The 23,221-nt window shown below is 52.9% G+C and overlaps 2 protein-coding genes across 5 annotated transcripts in view; both read left to right on the plus strand.

The window, feature by feature from the left end:
* Window positions 1–23,102, plus strand: part of LOC121468633 (transforming growth factor beta-1 proprotein) — a 40,255-nt gene extending 17,153 nt beyond the window's left edge. For all 4 annotated transcript variants that reach the window (XM_072920971.1, XM_072920973.1, XM_072920974.1 and 1 more), the window contains 6 exons: window positions 4,939–5,168; window positions 7,037–7,154; window positions 13,123–13,212; window positions 14,743–14,893; window positions 17,638–17,791; window positions 22,818–23,102. In XM_072920971.1, coding sequence (XP_072777072.1) covers window positions 4,939–5,168; window positions 7,037–7,154; window positions 13,123–13,212; window positions 14,743–14,893; window positions 17,638–17,791; window positions 22,818–22,976 — 902 coding nt within the window. In that variant the 3' untranslated portion in view covers window positions 22,977–23,102. The remainder of the gene's footprint in view (window positions 1–4,938; window positions 5,169–7,036; window positions 7,155–13,122; window positions 13,213–14,742; window positions 14,894–17,637; window positions 17,792–22,817) is intronic.
* Window positions 1–23,221, plus strand: part of LOC121468955 (uncharacterized) — a 2,238,800-nt gene that overhangs the window by 2,019,700 nt on the left and 195,879 nt on the right. The window lies entirely within an intron of this gene.

Here is a 23,221-nt window from a genome sequence, read left to right on the forward strand (position 1 = left end):
GGTGTCCGTCCCGGTGCTGCTGTCGGTCCCGTTCTCGTCCCTATCCCCGTCCCGGTTCCCGTTCCCGTTCCCGGTGTCCGTCCCGTTCCCGCTCCCGTCCCCGTCCCCGTTACGGTTCTCGTCCCCGTTCCCGCTCCCGTTCCCGGTGCCGCTGTCGGTCCTGGTCCCTTTCCCGTTCCCGTCCCCGTTCCGGTTCACGTTCCCGATGTCGCTCCCGGTGACATTCCCGTCCCCGACCCCGTTCCGGTTCCCGGTGCCGTTCCCGCTCCCGTCCCCACTCCGGTTCCCGCTCCCGCTCCGGTTCCCATTCCCGTCCCCGTCCCTGCTCCGGTCCCCGCTCCGGTTCTCGCTCCGGTTCCCTGTCCCGTTCCCGTTGCTCCTGGCCGCGCTGCTGTCTCTCCCCGCCCCGTGCCGCGCTCTCTCGTCCTGCCGCTCTCTGGACCTGGAGGCGGCGCGGCTGAAGCGCATCGAGGCGGTGCGGGGGCAGATCCTCAGCAAGCTCCGGTTACCGGTCCCGGTCCCGGTGCTGCTGTCGGTCCCGTTCCGGTTCCCGTTCCCGGTGTCGCTCCCGCTCCCGGTGTCCGTCCCGGTGCTGCTGTCGGTCCTGTTCCCGTTCCGGTTCCCGTTCCCGCTGTCGGTCCCGGTGTCGTTCCCGTCCCCGTCCCGGTCCCCACTCCGGTTCCCATTCCCGTTCCCGTTCCCGTTCCGGTTCCCATTCTCGTTCCCGCTCCGGTTCCCGGTCCCGCTCCGGTCCCCGTCCCGGTTCTCGCTCCCGGTCCCGGTGTCGGTCCCGTTCCCGTCCCCGTTCCGGTTCCCGTTCCCGGTGTCATTCCCGTCCCCGTCCCCGCTCAGGTCCCCGTCCCGGTCCCCGCTCCGGTTCCCGATGCTGCTGTCGGTCCCGCTCCGGTTCCCGTCCCGGTTCTCGCTCCCGTTCCCGGTGTCGGTCCCGTTCCTCCTGGCCGCTCTGCTGTCGGTCCGGTTCCGGTCCCCGTTCCGGTCCCGGTTCCCGGTGTCGGTCCCGTTGCTCCTGGCCGCTCTGCTGTCGGTCCCGTCCCCGTTCCGGTTCCCGCTCCGGTTCCCGGTCCCGGTGTCGTTCCCGTTGTCATTCCCGCTCCCGTCCCCGTCCCGGTCCCCGTCCCGGTTCCCGCTCCGGTTCCCGGTGTCCCTCCCGGTGCTGATGTCGATGCCGTCCCCGTTCCGGTTCCCGGTGCCATTCCCGGTGTCGGTCCCGTTGCTCCTGGCCGCGCTGCTGTCGGTCCCGTCCCCGTTCCGGTCCCCATCCCCGCTCCGGTCCCCGTCCCGGTACCCGCTCCGGTCCCCGTCCCGGTTCTCGCTCCGGTCCCCGTCCCGGTCCCCGCTCCGGTTCCCGTTCCCGTTCCCGTTCCTCCTGGCCGCGCTGCTGGTCTCTCTCCCCGCCCCGTGCCGCGCTCTCTCGTCCTGCCGCTCCCTGGACCTGGAGGCGGCGCGGCTGAAGCGCATCGAGGCGGTGCGGGGGCAGATCCTCAGCAAGCTCCGGTTACCGGCGCCGCCCCCGGAGCCGGGCCCGGTGCCGGCGGCGCTGCCCGAGGAGGTGCGGGCGCTGTACAACAGCACCCGGGAGCTGCTGCGGCAGCGCGCCCGGCGGCGGCTGCGCGGCGAGGAGCCGCGGGACTACTACGGGCAGGAGCTGCTGCGGTTCCCCATGGAGAGCCCCGGGCACGGTGAGGGACATTGGGGACATTGGGGACATTGGGGACATTGGGGGGATTGGGGACATTGGGGTGACACAGGGACATGGGGACATGGGGACACAGGGACACGAGGACATGGGGACATGGGGACAGCAGCATTACTACGGGCAGGAGCTGCTGCGCTTCAACATGAAGAGCCCCGCGCACGGTGAGGGACATTGGGGACATTGGGGACATTGGGGACATTGGGGACATTGGGGACATTGGGGGGATTGGGGACATTGACGACATTGAGGACATTGAGGACATTGGGGACATTGGGGACATTGGGGGGATTGGGGACATTGGGGGGATTGGGGACATTGGGGGGATTGGGGACATTGGGGGCATTGGGGACATTGGGGACATTGGGGACATTGGGGGGATTGGGGACATTGGGGACATTGGGGACATTGGGGACATTGGGGACATTGGGGGGATTGGGGACATTGGGGACATTGGGGACATTGGGGACATTGGGGACATTGGGGGGATTGGGGGGATTGGGGACATTGGGGGCATTGGGGGCATTGGGGACATTGGGGGGACAGGGGGACATGGGGACATGGGGGTGACACGGGGACATGGGGACATTTGAGTGACACAGGGACACGGGGGGGACACAGGGACACGGGGACATGGGGACATGGGGGTGACACAGGCGGGACACAGGGACACAGGGGTGACACAGGAACATGGGGACATTGGGGACATGGGGGTGACACAGGGACATGGGGACATGGGGGTGACACAGAGACATGGGGACCTTTGAGTGACACAGGGACATGGGGACATGGGGACATGAGGACCTTTGAGTGACATGGGGACATGGGGACCTTTGAGTGACACACGGACACAGGGGGGACACGGGGACACGGGGACACGGTGACCTTTGAGTGACACAGGGACATAGGGGGACATGGGGACATGGGGGTGACACAGGGACACAGGGACCTTTGAGTGACACAGGGACACAGGGGTGACACAGGGACATGGGGACCTTTGAGTGACACAGGGACATGGGGACATGGGGACATGGGGACACAGGGACATGGGGACATTGGGGACATTGGGGGCATTGGGGACATTGGGGACATTGGGGACATGGGGGTGGCACAGGGACATGGGGACATTGGGGACACGGGGACAGCAGCCCGAGGAGCCGCGGGACTACTATGGGCAGGAGCTGCTGCGCTTCAACATGGAGAGCCCCGGGCACGGTGAGGGACATTGGGGACATTGGGGACATTGGGGACATTGGGGGCATTGGGGACATTTGGGGACATTGGGGACATTGGGGGCATTGGGGGCATTGGGGACATTGGGGACATTGGGGGGATTGGGGACACCGGGACATTGGGGACATTGGGGGCATTGGGGACATTGGGGACATTGGGGACATTGGGGGGATTGGGGACATTGGGGACATTGGGGGGACATTGGGGGGATTGGGGACATTGGGGACATTGGGGACATTGGGGGCATTGGGGACATTGGGGGGATTGGGGACATTGGGGACATTGGGGACATTGGGGACATTGGGGACATTGGGGGGATTGGGGACACCGGGACATTGGGGACATTGGGGGCATTGGGGACATTGGGGACATTGGGGACATTGGGGGGATTGGGGACATTGGGGACATTGGGGGGACATTGGGGGGATTGGGGACATTGGGGACATTGGGGACATTGGGGGCATTGGGGACATTGGGGGGATTGGGGACATTGGGGACATTGGGGACATTGGGGACATTGGGGACATTGGGGACATTGGGGACATTGGGGGGATTGGGGACATTGGGGACATTGGGGACATTGGGGGACATTGGGGGACATTGGGGGGATTGGGGACATTGGGGGGACATTGGGGACATTGGGGACATTGGGGACATTGGGGACATGGGGGTGGCACAGGCACATGGACATGGGGGTGACACGGGGACATGGGGACCTTTGAGTGACACGGGGACATGGGGACACAGGGGTGGCACAGGGACATTGGGGACATTGGGGACATGGGGGTGACACAGGGACATGGGGACCTTTGAGTGACACAGGGACACAGGGGTGACACAGGGACATGGGGGTGACACAGGGACATGGGGACATGGGGGTGACAGGGACATGGGGACACAGGGGGGTGACACAGGGACACGGGGACCTTTGAGTGACACAGGGACATGGGGGTGGCACGGGGACACAGGGACATGGGGACACGGGGACATGGGGACAGCAGCCCGAGGAGCCGCGGGACTACTACGGGCAGGAGCTGCTGCGCTTCAACATGGAGAGCCCCGGGCACGGTGAGGGACACCGGGGACATTGGGGACATTGGGGGCATTGGGGACACTTGGGGACATTGGGGACATTGGGGTGACACGGGGACATGGGGACATAAGGGTGACATGGGGACATGGGGACCTTTGAGTGACACAGGGACACAGGGGTGGCACAGGGACACGGGGACATGGGGGTGGCACAGGGATATGGGGACATGGGGGTGACACGGGGACACAGTCACCTTTGAGTGACACACGGACACAGGGGGGACATAGGGACAGGGGGTGACACAGGGACAGCTGGATATGGTGACCCCTTAGTGACACCTTGGTGACCTCCTGGTGACCCCTGAGGTGGCCCTCAGGTGGCCTGGTGACCCCTTAGTGTCCCCTCTGTGTCCCCTCAGTGTCCCCTCAGTGTCCCCAATGTCCCCCCAATGTCCCCAATCCCCCCAATGTCCCCAATGTCCCCAATGTCCCCGATGTCCCCAATGTCCCCAATCCCCCCAATGTCCCCAATCCCCCCAATGTCCCCAATGTCCCCAATCCCCCCAATGCCCCCAATGTCCCCAATGTCCCCAATGTCCCCAATCCCCCCAATGTCCCCAATCCCCCCAATGTCCCCAATGTCCCCAATCCCCCCAATGTCCCCAATGCCCCCAATGTCCCCAATCGCCCCAATGTCCCCAATGTCCCCAATGTCCCCAATGTCCCCCCAATGTCCCCAATGTCCCCAATGTCCCCAATGTCCCCAATGTCCCCAATGTCCCCAATCCCCCCAATGTCCCCAATGTCCCCAATGTCCCCAATGTCCCCAATGTCCCCAATGTCCCCAATCCCCCCAATGTCCCCCCAATGCCCCCAATGTCCCCAATGTCCCCAATGCCCCCAATGTCCCCAATGTCCCCAATGTCCCCAATGTCCCCAATGTCCCCAATGTCCCGCAGGTGACACGCAGCGCTGGCGCCCCTCCCCCCGCAGTCTCTATTTCGTGTTTAACATTTCCCAAATTCGGGCCGGGCTGGGCCGGGCTGAGCTGAGCCGCGCCGAGCTGCGCATGGTGCGCCAGGGGACAGTGGGGACATTGGGGACATCATCGGGGACAGCAACGGGGACATCATCGGGGACATCAACAGGGACAGCCCTGGGGACGGAGCAGAGAGTCGAGCTGTACCAGGTGAGCACTGGGACATTGGGGACATTGGGAGGATTTGGGGATTTGGGGACATTGGGGACACTTGGGACACTGCAGAGATTTGGGGACATTGGGGACATTGGGGGGATTGGGGACATTGGGGACATTTGGAGAAAGTTGGGGGAATGGGGACATTTGGGACATTGAGAACATTTGGGGGAATTGGGGACATTGGGGACATTGGGGGGATTGGGGACACCTGGGGGGATTGGGGACACTGCAGAGATTTGGGGACATTGGGGACATTGGGGACAGCGGGGACATCAGCGGGGACATCGGCCCTGGGGACGGAGCAGAGAGTCGAGCTGTACCAGGTGGGTACTGGGACATTGGGGACATTGGGGACACCTGGAGGGATTGGGGACATTGGGGACATTGGGGGGATTGGGGACATTGGGGATTTGGGGACATTGGGGACATTGGGGACACCTGAGGGGATTGGGGACATTGGGGACATTGGGGACATTGGGGACATTGGGGACATTGGGGGGATTGGGGACATTGGGGACATTGGGGGGATTGGGGACATTGGGGACATTGGGGGACATTGGGGGACATTGGGGACATTGGGGACATTGGGGGGATTGGGGACATTGGGGACACCTGGGACATTGGGGACATTGGGGACATCGGGGACAGCGGGGACATTGGGGACATTGGGGACATTGGGGACATTGGGGACATTGGGGGGATTCGGGACATTGGGGGGACATTGGGGGGATTGGGGACATTGGGGACATTGGGGGGACATTGGGGGGATATTGGGGACATTGGGGACATTGGGGACATTGGGGACATTTGGGGACATTGGGGACATTGGGGGACATTGGGGACATTGGGGACATTGGGGACATTGGGGGACATTGGGGGGACATTGGGGACATTGGGGGACATTGGGGACATTGGGGACATTGGGGACATTGGGGGACATTGGGGGGACATTGGGGACATTGGGGGACATTGGGTGGACATTGGGGGACATTGGGGACATTGGGGACATTGGGGACATCGGGGACATCGGCCCTGGGGACAGAGCAGAGAGTCGAGCTGTACCAGGTGGGTACTGGGACATTGGGGACATTGGGGACATTGGGGACATTGGGGGCCCAGGTGACGTCACACCAGCGTGTCCCCAAATTTGGGGCCGGGGTGGGTTTGGGTCCCTCCTCCCTCGCTGGGGGTGGCTCTGGAGCTGTCCCCAAGTGTCCCCAAATGTCCCCCAATGTCCCCCAATGTCCCCAATGTCCCCAAATGTCCCCAATGTCCCCAATGTCCCCAATGTCCCCCAATGTCCCCAATGTCCCCAATGTCCCCAATGTCCCCAATGTCCCCAATGTCCCCCCAATGTCCCCAATGTCCCCAAATGTCCCCAATGTCCCCATTGTCCCCAATGTCCCCAATGTCCCCAATGTCCCCAATGTCCCCAATGTCCCCAATGTCCCCCCAATGTCCCCAATGTCCCCAATGTCCCCAATGCCCCCAATGTCCCCAATGTCCCCAATGTCCCCAACGCCCCCAATGTCCCCAATGTCCCCCCAATGTCCCCAATGTCCCCAATGTCCCCAATGTCCCCCCAATGTCCCCAATGTCCCCAATGTCCCCAATGTCCCCAATGTCCCCAATGTCCCCAATCTCCCCAAATGTCCCCAATGTCCCCCCAATGTCCCCAATGTCCCCAATGTCCCCAATGTTCCCAATGTCCCCAATGTCCCCAATGCCCCCAATGTCCCCAATGTCCCCAATCCCCCCAATGTCCCCAATGTCCCCAATCCCCCCAATGTCCCCAATGTCCCCAATGTCCCCAATGTCCCCAATGTCCCCAATGTCCCCAATGTCCCCAATGTCCCCAGGGTTTCGGGAACTCCTCCTGGCGGTATCTCCACGGCCGCTCCGTCATTGTCACCGCTGAGGACGAGTGGCTTTGGTTCGATGTCACCGACACCGTCCGGCAGTGGCTCCGTGGCTCAGGTGAGGGACGGCGGCGTCCCCATGGCCCCAAAAATTCCCAAAATTCCCAAAATTCCTGAAAAACCCACAAAAATCCCACAAAATTCCCAAAAATCCCACAAGAATTGGCCAAAATTCCACCCAAATACGGCAAAATGTTCCCAAAAAATCTCTCTGCGGATGCGGAGCTCCCGGGGGGGACAGCAGAGTCCCCGCGGCCCCAAAAATTCCCAAAATTCCCGAAAACCCCACAAAATTCCTGAAAACCCCACAAAATTCACGAAAATTCTGCAAAATTCCCAAAAAATTCCGCAAGAATTGGACAAAATTCCACCCAAATACGGCAAAATCTTCCCAAAAATCTGCTGCGGATGCAGAGCTCCCGGGGGACAGCAGAGTCCCCAAAATCCCCCCAAAATCCGTCAAAAGTCCCAAAAATTCACCAAAATTCCCGAAAACCCCACAAAATTCACGAAAATTCCGCAAAATTCCCAAAAATTCCGCGAGAATTGGCCAAAATTCCACCCAAATACGGCAAAATGATCCCAAAAATCTGCTGCGGATGCGCGGCTCCCGGGGGGGACAGAAGAGTCCCCAAAATCCTGCAAAAGTCCCAAAAATTCCCAAAATTCCCGAAAACCCCACAAAATTCCCAAAAATTCCGCAAAATTCCCGAAAATTCCGCAAGAATTGGGCAAAATTCCATCCAAAATATGGCAAAATGGTCCCAAAAAATCTGCTGCGGATGAACGGCTACCGGGGGGGACAGAAGAGTCCCCAAAATCCTGCAAAAGTCCCAAAAATTCCCAAAATTCCTGAAAACCCCACAAAATTCACAAAAATCCCCACAAAATTCCCAAAAATTGCGCGAGAATTGGCCAAAATTCCACCAAAATACGGCAAAATGGTCCCAAAAAATCTGCTGCGGATAAACGGCTCCCGGGGGGAACAGCAGAGTCCCCAAAATCCTGCAAAAGTCCCAAAAATTCACCAAAATTTAGGAAAATTCCAAAAAATCCCATAAATTTCCCAAAAATTCAGCAAGAATTGGCCAAATTTCCGCCCAAATAGGGGAAAATCACCCCAAAAATCCAACTGTGGGGGCCCAGCTGTGGTGAGGGACAGCAGAGTCCCCAAAATCCCCCCAAAATCCTGCAAAAGTCCCAAAAATTCCCAAAATTTATCAAAATTCCCCAAAATCCCACAAAATTCCCGAAAATCCCGCAAGAATTGGCCAAATTTACGCCCAAATACGGCAAAATGTTCCCAAAAAATCTGCTGCGGATGAGCAGCTCCCGGAGGGGACAGCAGAGTCCCCAAAATCCTCCCAAAATCCGGCAAAAGTCCCAAAAATTCCCAAAATTCCTGAAAATCCCACAAAATTCCCGGAAATTCCACAAAATTCCCAAAAATTCCGCAAGAATTGGCCAAATTTACGCCCAAATAGGGGAAAATGTTCCCAAAAAATTTGCCTGCGGATGTGCGGCTCCCAGGGGGGACAGCAGAGTCCCCACGGCCCCAAAAATTCCCAAAATTCCCGAAATTCCTGAAAAACCCAAAAAAATTCCCAAAAATTACACAAAATTCCCAAAAAATTGCGCAAGAATTGGCCAAAATTCCACCCAAATACGGCAAAATGGTCCCAAAAATCTGCTGTGGATGCGCGGCTCAAAGGGGGGGGACAGCAGAGTCCCCAAAATCCCCCCAAAATCCTGCAAAAGTCCCAAAAATTCCCAAAATTCCTGAAAAACCCACAAAATTCCCCAAAAATTCCACAAAATTCCCGAAAATTCCGCAAGAATTGGCCAAAATTCCACCCAAATACGGCAAAATCTTCCCAAAAAATCTGCTGTGGATGCGCAGCTCCCGGGGGGACAGCAGAGTCCCCAAAATCCTGCAAAAGTCCCAAAAATTCCCAAAATTCCTGATAAACCCACAAAATTCACGAAAATTCCACAAAATTCCCAAAAATCCCGCAAGAATTGGCCAAAATTCCACCAAAATACGGCAAAATGTTCCCAAAAAAATCTGCCACGGATCTGCGGCTCTGGTTAGGGGCAGCAGAGTCCCCAAAATCCTGCAAAAGTCCCAAAAATTCCCAAAATTCCTGAAAACCCCACAAAATTCCCGAAAATACCGCAAAATTCCCAAAAATTCCGCAAGAATTGGCCAAATTTACGCCCAAATATGGCAAAATGTTCCCAAAAATCTGCTGTGGACGCAGAGCTCCCGGGGGGGACAGAAGAGCCCCCAAAATCCTGCAAAAGTCCCAAAAATTCCCAAAATTCCTGAAAACCCCACAAAATTCACGAAAATTCCGCAAAATTCCCAAAAATTTCGCAAGAATTGGCCAAATTTACGCCCAAATATGGCAAAATGTTCCCAAAAAAATCTGCCACGGATCTGCGGCTCTGGTGAGGGGCAGCAGAGTCCCCAAAATCCCCCCAAAATCCTGCAAAAGTCCCAAAAATTCACCAAATTCCTGAAAACCCCACAAAATTCCCAAAAATTCCACAAAATTCCCAAAAATTCCGCAAGAATTGGCCAAAATTCCATCCAAATAGGGCAAAATGTTCCCAAAAAATCTCTCTGCGGATGCGCCGCTCCCTGGGGGACAGCAGAGTCCCCACAGCCCCAAAAATTCCCAAAATTCCCGAAAACCCCACAAAATTCCTAAAAACCCCACAAAACTCCCAAAAACCCCCACAAAATTCCCAAAAATTGCGCAAGAATTGGCCAAATTTCCACCCAATGATGGCAAAATGTTCCCAAAAAATCTTCTGCGGATGCGCCGCTCCCACGGGGGAACAGCAGAGTCCCCAAAATCCCCCCAAAATCCGTCAAAAGTCCCAAAAATTCCCAAAATTCCTGAAAACCCCACAAAATTCCCGAAAATCCCACAAAATTCCCAAAAATCCCGCAAGAATTGGACAAAATTCCACCAAAATACGGCAAAATCTTCCCAAAAATCTGCTGCGGATGCGCGGCTCTGGTGAGGGGCAGCAGAGTCCCCAAAATCCCCCCAAAATCCTGCAAAAGTCCCAAAAATTCCCAAAATTCATGAAAAACCCACAAAATTCCCAAAAATCCCCACAAAATTCCCAAAAATTGTGCGAGAATTGGCCAAAATTCCATCCAAATACGGCAAAATGTCCCAAAAATCTGCTGCGGATGCGATGCTCCCAGCAGAGTCCCCACGGTCCCAAAATCCTGCAAAAGTCCCAAAAATTCCCAAAATTCCCGAAAACACCACAAAATTCCCAAAAATCCCCACAAAATTCCCAAAAATTCCGCAAGAATTGGCCAAATTTACGCCCAAATAGGGGAAAATGTTCCCAAAAATCTGCTGCAGATGTGCGGCTCTGGTGAGGGGCAGCAGAGTCCCCACGGTCCCAAAAATTCCCAAAATTCCCAAAATTCCCGAAAACCCAAAAAAATTCCCAAAAATCCCACAAAATTCCCAAAATTTCTGCAAGAATTGGCCAAATTTCCACCAAAATACGGCAAAATGTCCCAAAAAATCTTCTGCGGATTCGCGGCTCCCGGGGGGACAGCAGAGTCCCCAAAATCCTCCCAAAATCCTGCAAAAGTCCCAAAAATTCCCAAAATTCCTGAAAACCCCACAAAATTCCCCAAAACCCCACAAAATTCCCAAAAATTGCGCGAGAATTGGCCAAAATTCCACCCAAATACGGCAAAATCTTCCCAAAAAATCTGCTGTGGATTTGTGGCTCCCGGGGGGAACAGCAGATTCCCGAAAATCCCCCCAAAATCCTGCAAAAGTCCCAAAAATTCCCAAAATTCCTGAAAATCCCACAAAATTCCCAAAAATTCAGCAAGAATTGGCCAAAATTCTACCGAAATACGGCAAAATGTTCCCAAAAATCTGCTGGGGATAAACGGCTCTGGTGAGGGGCAGCAGAGTCCCCACAGTCCCAAAATCCTGCAAAAGTCCCAAAAATTCCCAAAATACCTGAAAACCCCACAAAATTCCCAAAAATCCCCACAAAATTCCCAAAAATTGCGCGAGAATTGGCCAAAATTCCACCCAAATACGGCAAAATGTTCCCAAAAAAATCTGCCACGGATGCGCAGCTCCCGGGGAAACAGCAGAGTCCCCAAAATCCTCCCAAAATCCTGCAAAAGTCCCAAAAATTCCCAAAATTCCTGAAAACCCCACAAAATTCCCAAAAATTCCGCAAAATTCCCGAAAATTCTGCAAGAATTGGCCAAAATTCCACCAAAATATGGCAAAATGTCCCAAAAAATCTGCTGTGGATGCGGAGCTCCCGGGGGGACAGCAGAGTCCCCAAAATCTCTCCAAAATTCTGCAAAAGTCCCAAAAATTCCCAAAATTCCTGAAAACCCCACAAAATTCCTGAAAATTCCACAAAATTCCCGAAAATTCTGCAAGAATTGGCCAAATTTCCACCAAAATACGGCGAAATGGTCCCAAAAATCTGCTGTGGATGCGCGGCTCACAGGGGGAACAGCAGAGTCCCCACGGCCCCAAAAATTCCCAAAATTCCCGAAAACCCCACAAAATTCCTAAAAACCCCGCAAAATTCCCAAAAATACCGCAAAATTCCCGAAAATTCCGCGAGAATTGGCCAAAATTCCACCAAAATACGGCAAAATGGTCCCAAAAAATCTCTCTGCGGATGCGCAGCTCCCAGCAGAGTCCCCATGGTCCCAAAATCCTACAAAAGTCCCAAAAATTAACAAAAATTTTGGAAAATTCCCCAAAATCCCACTAATTTTCCGAAAATTCCACAAGAGTTGGCCAAGTTTACGCCCAAATAGGGGAAAATCGCCCCAAAAATCCAACTGTGGGGGCTCAGCTCGGGTGAGGGGCAGCAGAGTCCCAAAATCCCCAAATTCCCCCAAACTTTCCCAAAATCCCCCCAAATTCCCCCAAACTTTTCCAAAGCCCCCCAAAATCCCACCACAATCCCCCCCAAACTCCCACAAATCCCCCCAAAATGCCCCAAAACCCCCCAAATCCCCCCAAAATCCCCCAAAATCCCCCAAAATCCCCCCAAAATCCCCCCAAAATCCCCCTCAAATTCCCCCCAAAATCTCCATCAAAACTCCCGAAAATCCCCCCAAAACGCCCCAAAATCCCCCCAAAATACTCCCAAAAATCTCCCCAAAATCCCCAATTTTCCCAAAATCCCCCAAATTTCCCCCAGAACCGCTGGGGCTGTTCCGGCTCAGCGCCCACTGCCCCTGCGAGCCAAAACCCCAAATCCCCCAAAATACCCCAAAATCCCCCCAAAATCCCCCAAAATCCCCCAAAATTCCCCAAAACTCCCAAAATCCCCCAAAATTCCCAAAATTTCCCCAAAATTTCTCCCCAAATCCCCCCAAAATCTCCGCAACATTCGCCAAAATCCTGCAAAAATGCCCCCAAAATCCCCCCAAATTCCCTAAAATCCCCCAAAAATCTCCCCAAAATTCCCAAAATCCCCCAAATTTCCCCCAGAACCGCTGGGGCTGTTCCGGCTCAGCGCCCACTGCCCCTGCGAGCCAAAACCCCAAAAACCCCCGAAATCCCCACAAAATCCCCCACAAATCTCCCCAAAATCCCCCCAAATCCCCCCAAATCTCCCCAAATTCCCAAAATTTCCCCAAAATTTCTCCCAAAATCCCCCCAAAATCTCCGCAACATTCACCAAAATCCCCCCAAAATCCCCCCAAAATCCCCCCAAATTCCCCGCAAATCCCCCAAAATTCCCCAAATTTCCCCCAAATCCCCCAAATTTCCCAAAATCCCCAAAATCCCCCCAAAATCCCCTAAAAGCTCCCTAAATTCCCCAATGTCCCCCTCAAATTCCCCTCAAAATCTCCGTCAAAACTCCCAAAAATCCCCCCAAAACACCCCAAAATCCCCCCAAAATCGCCCCAAAATCCCCCCAAATCCCCCCAAAATTCCCCAAATTTCCCCAAAATTCCCAAATTTTCCCAAAATCCCCCAAATTTCCCCCAGAACCGCTGGGTGTGTTCCGGCTCAGCGCCCACTGCCCGTGTGACTCCGGCGGTCCCGGGGACGCCCCAAACCTCAAAATCTCCATCGAAGGTACCCGGGACACAAATTTGGGGGAAATTTGGGGGTTTTTGGGTAATTTTGGGAAATTATGGGGGGGATTTTGGGGGATTTTAGGGAGATTTTGGGGGATTTTGAGGGGATTTGGGAGATTTTTGGGGGATTTTGGGGAATTATGGGGGAGATTTTGAGGGGTTTTGATGGGATTTTTGGGAGTTTTGGGGGGATTTTGGGGGAATTTTGGAAATTTTTGGGGGGATTTGGGGAATTTTGGGGGGATTTGGGGAAATTTTGGGGGATTTTGGGGGGATTTGGTGGATTTTGAGGAATTTTGGGGGGATTTGGGGTATTTTGTGGGATTTTGGGGGGATTTGGGAAATTTTGAGGGGATTTTGGGAGAATTTGGGGGAATTTTGGGGGATTTTGGGAATTTTGGGGGATTTGGGGGAATTTTGGGGGATTTTTCGGATTGGGGAGGATTTTGGTGGTTTTTTTGGGGGTTTTTGGGAGTTTTGGGATGTGTTTGGGGGGATTTGGGGGAATTTTGGGGCGTTTTGGGGGGATTTTGGGGAGTTTTGACGAAGATTTTGGGGGGAATTTGAGAGGGACTTTGGGGGATTTGGGGGATTTTGGGGGGATTTGGGGGGATTTTGGGGGATTTTGGGGGATTTTGGGGACTTTCGGGAGGAGCTTTGAGGGTGATTTTTGAGTGATTTTGGGGGAATTTTGGGGGACTTGGAAAATTTTTGGGTTTTTTGGGGAATTATGGGGGATTTGGAGGTGATGTTTGGGAGTTTTGATGGAGATTTTGGGGGGAATTTGAGGAATTTTGGGGGGATTTGGGGCATTTCAGGATTTTTGGGTGGATTTGGTTTCATTTTGGGCGCTTTCGGTGGAATTTTCATGTCCCCCAATGTCCCCAATGTCCCCAATGATGATGATGACGATGATGATGATGTCCCCAATGTCCCCAATCCCCCCAATGTCCCCAATGTCCCCAATGTCCCCAATGTCCCCAATCCCCCAATGTCCCCATTGTCCCCAATGACGATGACGATGATGACGATGATGATGATGATGATGACGATGATGACGATGATGACAATGACGATGATGATGATGATGATGACAATGACAATGATGACGATGATGACGATGATGATGATGTCCCCAATGTCCCCAATGACGATGATGACGATGACGATGATAATGACTATGATGATGATGACGATGTCCCCAATGTCCCCATTGTCCCCAATGATGACGATGACGATGATGACGATGACAATGATGATGACGATGATGACGATGATGACAATGATGATGATGATGACAATGATGATGTCCCCAATAATGATGATGATGACGATGATGATGATGATGATGACAATGACGATGATGATGACGATGATGATGACGATGATGACGATGATGATGATGATGATGACAATGACGATGACGATGACGATGATGATGACGATGATGACGATGACGATGACGATGACAATGATGATGACGATGACAATGATGACGATGACAATGACGATGACGATGTCCCCGCAGGCTTCGAGCAGCAGCGGGGGGACATGCAGAGCATCGCGCGGCGTCACCGCCGTGTCCCCCACGTCCTGGCCATGGCGCTGCCACCCGAGCGCGCCCAGGCCCTGCACGGCCACCGGCAGCGGCGCGAGCTGGAGGGACAGCACTGCGGGGGGTGGGGACATTGGGGACATCGGGGACATCGGGGACATCGGGGACATCGGGGGGATTGGGGACATTGGGGACATTGGGGACATTGGGGGACATTGGGGACATCGGGGACATTGGGGACATTGGGGACATTGGGGGGATTGGGGGGACATTGGGGACACCTTGGGGACATTGGGGACATTGGGGACATTGGGGACATTGGGGACATTGGGGACATTGGGGGAATTGGGGACATTGGGGGGACATTGGGGACATTGGGGGGATTGGGGACATTGGGGACATTGGGGACATTGGGGACATTGGGGACATTGGGGGGATTGGGGACATTGGGGACAATGGGGACATTGGGGACATTGGGGACATCGGGGACATTGGGGACATTGGGGACAATGGGGACATTGGGGACATTGGGGACATCGGGGACATTGGGGACATTGGGGACATTGGGGACATTGGGGGGATTGGGGACATTGGGGACATTGGGGACATTGGGGGCATTGGGGACATTGGGGACATTGGGGACATTGGGGGCATTGGGGACATTGGGGACATTGGGGGGATTGGGGACATCGGGGACATTGGGGACATTGGGGGGATTGGGGACATTGGGGACATTGGGGGGACATTGGGGACATTGGGGACATTGGGGGGACATTGGGGACATCGGGGACATTGGGGACATTGGGGACATTGGGGACATTGGGGACATCGGGGACACTGGGGACATTGGGGACATTGGGGACATTGGGGACATCCTTGGGGACATTGGGAACATTGGGGACATTGGGGGGATTGGGGGGATTGGGGACATTGGGGACATTGGGGACATTGGGGACATTGGGGACATTGGGGACATTGGGGACATTGGGGGGGTTGGGGACATTGGGGGGACATTGGGGGGATTGGGGACATTGGGGACATCGGGGACATTGGGGGGATTGGGGACATTGGGGACATTGGGGACATTGGGGACATTGGGGACATTGGGGACATTGGGGGGATTGGGGACATTGGGGGGACATTGGGGGGATTGGGGACACTGGGGACATTGGGGACATTGGGGGGACATTGGGGACATTGGGGACATTGGGGACATTGGGGGGATTGGGGACAAATCTCCCCCAAACCCCCATTTATCACCCTGGGACCCCCCAAATCCCCCCTGGGACCCCCCAAATCCCCCCAAAATCTCCTCTAAACCCCCCATAATCCTCCCCAAACCTTCATTTATCACCCTTGGAACCCCCCCAAATCCCCCCCAAATCCCCCCAAACCCCCATTTACCACCCCGGGATCCCCCAAAATCCCCCCAAATCCCCCAAAATCTCCTCTAAACACCCCAAAATCCACCCCAAACCCTCCCCAAACCCCCATTTATCACCCTGGGACCCCCCAAAATCCCCCCAAAATCTCCTCTAAACCCCCTAAAATCCTCCCCAAACCCCCCAAAATCTCCTCTAAACCCCCCAAAATCCCCCCAAACCCCCCCAAAATCCCCCATTCTTCACCCAGGGAGATCTCGGGATTCCCAAAATCCCCACAAATGCCCCCAAAATCTCCTCTAAACCCCCCAAAATCCCCCCAAACCCCCCCAAAATCTCCCATTCTTCACTCAGGGAGATCTGGGGATCCCCAAAATCCCCCCAAATCCCCCCAAAATCTCCTCTAAACCCCCGAAAACCCCCAAATTCCCCAATCCAGCCCGGAGGAGGGGAGCTGCTGCGTGCGGCTGCTGTGGATCGATTTCCGCCGGGACCCCCAAAATCCCCCCAAACCCCCCAAAACCCCCCAAAAATCCCCCAAAATCCCCCGAAATCCCCCCAAACCCTCCCCAAACCCTCACTTATCACCCTGGGACCCCCAAATCCCCCCAAACCCCCCAAAATCCTCCCCAAACCCCCCAAAATCCCCCCAAACCCTCCCCAAACCCTCATTTATCACCCTGGGACCCCCAAACCCCCCAAAATCTCCTCTAACCCCCCCCAAATCCCCCCCAAATCCCCCCAAACCCTCCCCAAACCCTCACTTATCACCCCGTGACCCCCCAATATCTCCCCAAACCCCCCAAAATCCCCCCAAAATCCCCTGAAACCCCCCCAAATCCCCCCAAATCCCCCCAAAATCCCCCCAAACCCCCATTTATCACCCTGGGACCCCCAAAATTCCCCCAAAATCCCCCATTCTTTACTCAGGAAGATCTGGGGACCCCCAAAATCTTCCCAACCCCCCCAAAATCCCCTCTAAATCCCCCAAAGTCCCCCCAAACCTTCCCCAAACTCTCATTTATCACCCTGAGACCCCCCAAAATCCCCCCAAACCCCATTTATCAGCCTTGGGCTCCCCAATATCCCCCTAAACCCCTCCAAATCCTCCCCAAATCCCCATTTACCACCCTGGGACCCCCTAATATCCCTCAAACCCCCCCAAAACCCCCCAAATCCCCCAAAATCCCCTCTAAACCCCCAAAACCCCCCAAATTCCCCAAAATCCAGCCTGGAGGAGGGGAGCTGCTGCGTGCGGCCGCTGTGGATCGATTTCCGGCGGGACCCCCAAAATCCCCCCAAAACCCCCAAAATCCCCTCTAAACCCCCAAAACCCCCCAAATTCCCCAAAATTCCAGCCCCGAGGAGGGGAGCTGCTGCGTGCGGCCGCTGTGGATCGATTTCCGGCGGGACCCCCAAAATCCCCCCAAAACCCCCAAAATCCCCTCTAAACCCCCAAAACCCCCCAAATTCCCCAAAATTCCAGCCCCGAGGAGGGGAGCTGCTGCGTGCGGCCGCTGTGGATCGATTTCCGCCGGGACCTGCAGTGGAAGTGGATCCACGAGCCCCGCGGCTACATGGCCAATTTCTGCGGGGGGGGCTGCGCCTACATCTGGGGGGGCGACAGCCACCACACCAAGGTGGGAACTGGGGGGTCCCAGGGGGTTTGGGGACCTGTTCCTACATCTGGGGGGGCGACAGCCACCACACCAAGGTGGGAACTGGGGGGTTTGGGGGGCTTTGGGGGGTCCCAGGGGGTTTGAGGGCGATTTGGGGGGAGTTGGGGGAGATTTGAGGGAGATTTGGAGGGTCCCAAGGGGGATTTGGGGGGTCCCAGGGTGATAAATGAGGGTTTGGGGAGGGTTTGGGGGGATTTAGGGGATCCCAGGGGGGATTTTGGGGGGTCCCAGGCTGATAAAAGAGGGGTTGGGGAGGATTTGGGGGGATTTGGGGGGATTATGGGGGGTTTAGAGGAGATTTTGGGGGAGATTTTGGGGGTCCCAGGGTGATAAATGAGGGTTTGGAGAGGATTTGGGGGAATTTGGGGGGGATTTGGGGGGTCCCAGGGGGGATTTGGGGGGTCCCAGGGTGATAAATGGGGGTTTGGGGAGGATTTGGGGGGATTTTAGGGGGAATTAGAGGAGATTTTGGGGGATGTTGAGGGATTTGGGGGGTCCCAGGGGGTCCCAGGGTGATAAATGAGGGTTTCGGGAGGATTTTGGGGGGATTTTGGGGGGTTTAGAGGAGATTTTAGGGAGGTTTGGGGGGATATTGGGGGGTCCCAGGTTGATAAATGACGGTTGGGGGGGAGATTTTGGGGGCTTTAGAGGAGATTTTGGGGGGTTTGGGGGGATTTTGGGGGATCCCGGGGTGATAAATGGGGGTTTGGGGAAGGTCTGGGGGGTTTAGAGGAGATTTAGGGGGATTTTGGGGGGTCCCAGGATGGATTTGGGGGTGTTTGAGGGGGATTTGTGGGGGTTTTGGGGGGATTTGGGGGGTCCCATGGGGGATCTGGGGGGTCCCAGGGTGATAAATGAGGGTTTGGGGGGGATTTGGGGGGATTTGGGGGGGATTTTGGGGGGTCCCAGGGGGTTTGGGGTCCTGCACCTACATCTGGGGGGCGACAGCCACCACACCAAGGTGGGATTTGGGGGGGTTTGGGGGTCCCAGGGGGGATTTGGGGGGATTTTGGGGGGATTTGGGGGGTCCCAGGGGGTTTGGGGGCCCTGGGGGGGAGACACCCACCACACCAAGGTGGGGTCTGGGGGGATTTGGGGGGTCCCAGGGTGATAAATCAGCGTTTGGGGAGGATTTGGGGTGGATTTGGGGTGGATTTGGGGGGGATTTGGGGGGGTTTGGGGGGATTTTGGGGGGGATTTTGGGGGTCCCAGGGTGATAAATGAGGGTTTGGGGAGGATTTGAGGGCATTTGGAGAGGATTTTGGGGGGTCCCAGGGGGGATTTGGGGGGTCCCAGGCTGATAAATGAGGGTTTGGGGAGGGTTTGGGGGGATTTTGGGGGGTTTGAAGAGGATTTTGGGGGGTTTAGAGGAGATTTTGGGGGGTTTGGGGGGATTTTGGGGGGTCCCAGGGTGATAAATGGGGGTTTGGGGTGGATTTCGGGGGATTTTGGGGGGATTTGGGGGGTCCCAGGGGGTTTGGGGGCCCTGGGGGGGCGACAGCCACCACACCAAGGTGGGATTTGGGGGTCCCGGGGGGTCCCAGGTGGGATTTGGGGGGTCCCAGGGTGATAAATGAGGGTTTCGGGAGGATTTGGGGGGTCCCAGGGGGGATTTGGGGCGATTTGGGGCGATTTTGGGGGTGTTCGGCAGGATTTTTGGGGGGTCCCAGGCTGATAAATGAGGGTTGGAAGGCAATTTGGGGGGGTTTAGAGGAGATTTTGGGGGGTTTGGGGGGATTTTTGGGGGTCCCAGGGTGATAAATGGGAATCTGGGGGGTCCCAGGTGGGATTTGGGGGGTCCCAGGGGGGATTTTGGGGGGTCCCAGGGTGATAAATGAGGGTTTGGAGAGGGTTTGGGGGGATTTTGGGGTCCCAGGGGGGATTTGGGGGGTCTCAGGGGGGATTTGGGGGGATTTGGGGGGTCCCAGGGGGGATTTGGGGGAGGTGTGGGGGGAATTTGGGGGCCATTTTTGGGTGCATTCTGGGGATAATTTGGGTGCATTTCGGGTGTATTTCGGGCGTATTTCGTGTGTATTTTGGATGTATTTTTGGTGTATTTTGGGTGTATTTTGGGTGAATTTTGGGTGTATTTCATGTGTATTTCGGGTGTATTTTGGGAGTATTTCGGGACTATTTCACATGTATTTTGGGTGTATTTTGGGAGTATTTTGGCTGTATTTCAGGTGTCTTTCAGTTGTATTTCAGGTGTATTTTGGGTGCATTTCATGTGTATTTTGTCTGTATTTCGGGTGTATATGGGGTGTTTTTCTGGGTGTATTTTGGGTGTATTTCGGGTGTATTTCGTGTGTATTTTGGGTGTATTTGGGGTGTTTTTGGGGTGTATTTCGGGTGTATATCGGGAGTATTTCGCATGTATTTTTGGTGCATTTTGGGTGTCTTTTGGGTGTATTCTGCAATGTGCTTTGGGTGTATTTTGGGGTTATTTTATGTGTATTTTGGGGCCATTTTTGGATGCATTCTGGGGATAATGTGCGGATTTTTTGGGATGTATTTTGTGTGTATTTCAGGTGTATTCTGGGTTTATTTTGGGGTTATTTTGGGCGTACTTTGGGTGCAATTTGTGTGTATTTCAGGTGTATTTTGGATGCAGTTTGGGTGTATTTTGGGATATATTTTGGGTGTATTTTGGGGTTATTATGGGCATATTTTGGGATGTATTTTGGATGCAATTTGGGTGTATTTTGGGTGTATTTTAGGATATATTTTGTGGGTATTTTGGGGCCATTTTTGGGTGTATTTTGGGTGTATTTTGGGGTTTCTTTTGGTGTATTTTGGGATGTATTTCAGGTGTATTTCGGGTGTATTTCAGGTGTATTTTGGGTGTATTATGGGGTTATTTTGGGGTGTATTTTGGGTGTATTTTGCTGTAATATGGGTTTATTTTGGGGTTGTTTTGGGTGTGTTTTGGGTGTATTTTGAGTGTAGTTTGGATGCAGTTGGGGTGTATTTTGGGTGTATTTTGAGGTTTTTTTGCGCGTGTTTTGGGATATATTTTGTGTGTATTTCAGGTGTATTTTGGGATATAGTCTGGCTGTATTTTGGGGTTATTTTGGCTGTATTTTGGGATATATTTTGGGATATATTTTGTGTATATTTTGGGTGTATTTCAGGTGTATTTTGGGATATATTTTGGGTGTATTTTGGGTGTATTTTGGGGCTTTTTCGGGTGTATTTTGGGATGTATTTCAGGTGTATTTCGGGTGCATTTCAGGTGTATTTTGGGTCTATTTCAGGTGTATTTTGGGTGAATTATGGGGTTATTTTTGGTGTATTTTGGGATGTAGTTTGGGATGTATTTTGGGTGTATTTTGCTGTAATTTGGGTTTATTTTGGGGTTGTTTTGGGTGTATTTTGGGTGTAGTTTGGATGCAGTTGGGGTGTATTTCAGGTGAATTTTGGGATATATTTTGTGTATATTTTGGCTGTATTTTGGGATATATTTTGTGTGTATTTCAGGTGTATTTTGGGGTTATTTTGGCTGTATTTTGGCTGTATTTTGGGATATATTTTGTGTATATTTTGTGTCTATTTTGGGTGTATTTTGGGATATATTTTGGCTGCATTTTGGCAGTATTTTGGGATATATTTTGGGTTTATTTCGGGTGTATTTTCGCATATATTTTGGCTCTATTTTGGGATATAGTTTGCCTGTATTTGGGCTGTGTTTTGGGATATATTTTGTGTGTATTTCAGGTGTATTTTGGGATATATTTTGTGTATATTTTGGCTGTATTTCAGGCGTATTTTGGGATATATTTTGGGGTTATTTTAGCTGTATTTTGGCCGCATTTTTCCAGGTTCTGGCGCTGTACAACCTGCACAACCCGGGCGGCATTTGGGGATATTTTGGGATATATTTTGGGTGTATTTTGGCTGTAGTTCAGGTGTATTTTGGGATATATTTTGGGTGCATTTCAGGCGTATTTTGGGATATAGTCTGGCTGTATTTTGGCTGTATTTTGGGATATATTTTGGCTGTATTTTGGCTGTATTTTGGCCGTGTTTTGGCTGTATTTTGGGATATATTTTTGGATATATTTTGGGATATATTTTGTGTGTATTTTAGGTGTATTTTGGGATATATTTTGGCTGTATTTTGGGATATATATTGTGTATATTTTTTGTGTATTTTGGGGTTATTTTGGCTGCATTTTGACTGTATTTTGGCCACATTTTTCCAGGTGTTGGCGCTGTACAACCTGCACAACCCGGGCAGCATTTGGGGATATTTTGGGATATATTTTGTGTATATTTTGTGTATATTTTGGGATATAGTTTGGGTGCATTTCAGGCGTATTTTGGGATATATTTTGGGTGTATTTTGGGGTTATTTTGGGTGTATTTTGGGTTGTATTTCAGGTATATTTTGGGGTTATTTTGGGCATATTTTGGGTGTATTTTGGGGCTTTTTCGGGTGTATTTTGGGATGTATTTCAGGTGTATTTCAGGTGTATTTTGGGGTTATTTTGGGTGTATTTTGGGTGTATTATGGGGTTATTTTGGGTGTATTTTGGGATGTATTTTGGGTGTATTTTGCTGTAATTTAGGTTTATTTTGGGGTTGTTTTGGGTGTATTTTGGGTGTATTTTGAGTGTAGTTTGGATGCAGTTTGGGGTTATTTTGGCTGTAGTTTGGGGTTATTTTGGCTGTTTTTTGGTTGTGTTTTGGGATATATTTTGGCTGTATTTTGGGATATATTTTGGCTGCATTTTGGCTGTATTTTGGGATATATTTTGTGTATATTTTGGGTGTATTTTGGGATATATTTTGGCTGCATTTTGGGATATATTTTGTGTGTATTTTGGGGTTATTTTGGGATATATTTTGTGTATATTTTGGGATATATTTTGTGTATATTTTGGCTATATTTTGGGATATATTTTGTGTATATTTTTTGTATATTTTGGGATATATTTTGGCCATGTTTTGGCTGTATTTTAGCTGTATTTTGACCTCATTTTTCCAGGTGTTGGCGCTGTACAACCTGCACAACCCGGGCGGTTCGGCGGCGCCGTGCTGCGTGCCGCACACTCTGGAGCCGCTGCCCATCGTTTACTACGTGGGGCGAAAGGCGCGCGTGGAGCAGCTCTCGGGGATGGTGGTCAGCTCCTGCAAGTGCAGCTGACCCCCAAAAACCCCCAAATTCACCCCAAAAAAATCCCCAAATTCACCCCATAAATCCTCGCGTTCACCCCAAAAAATTCCGCCTTTGTTCCGCGCTGTTGGACCAATAAATGTTATTTAATTTCTATTTTTTTTTGCTGGTTCGTGATGTAAAAATGCCGAGAATAATCTACAATAATTATAAAAAATGTAAAAATCTAAAAAATTCTAAATATCTAAAAAGTCACCCCTCAAAAAGCCAAAATT

This window comes from Taeniopygia guttata, chromosome 34 (genome assembly GCF_048771995.1).
Source record: "Taeniopygia guttata chromosome 34, bTaeGut7.mat, whole genome shotgun sequence".
Taxonomy (NCBI): Eukaryota; Metazoa; Chordata; class Aves; order Passeriformes; family Estrildidae; genus Taeniopygia; species Taeniopygia guttata.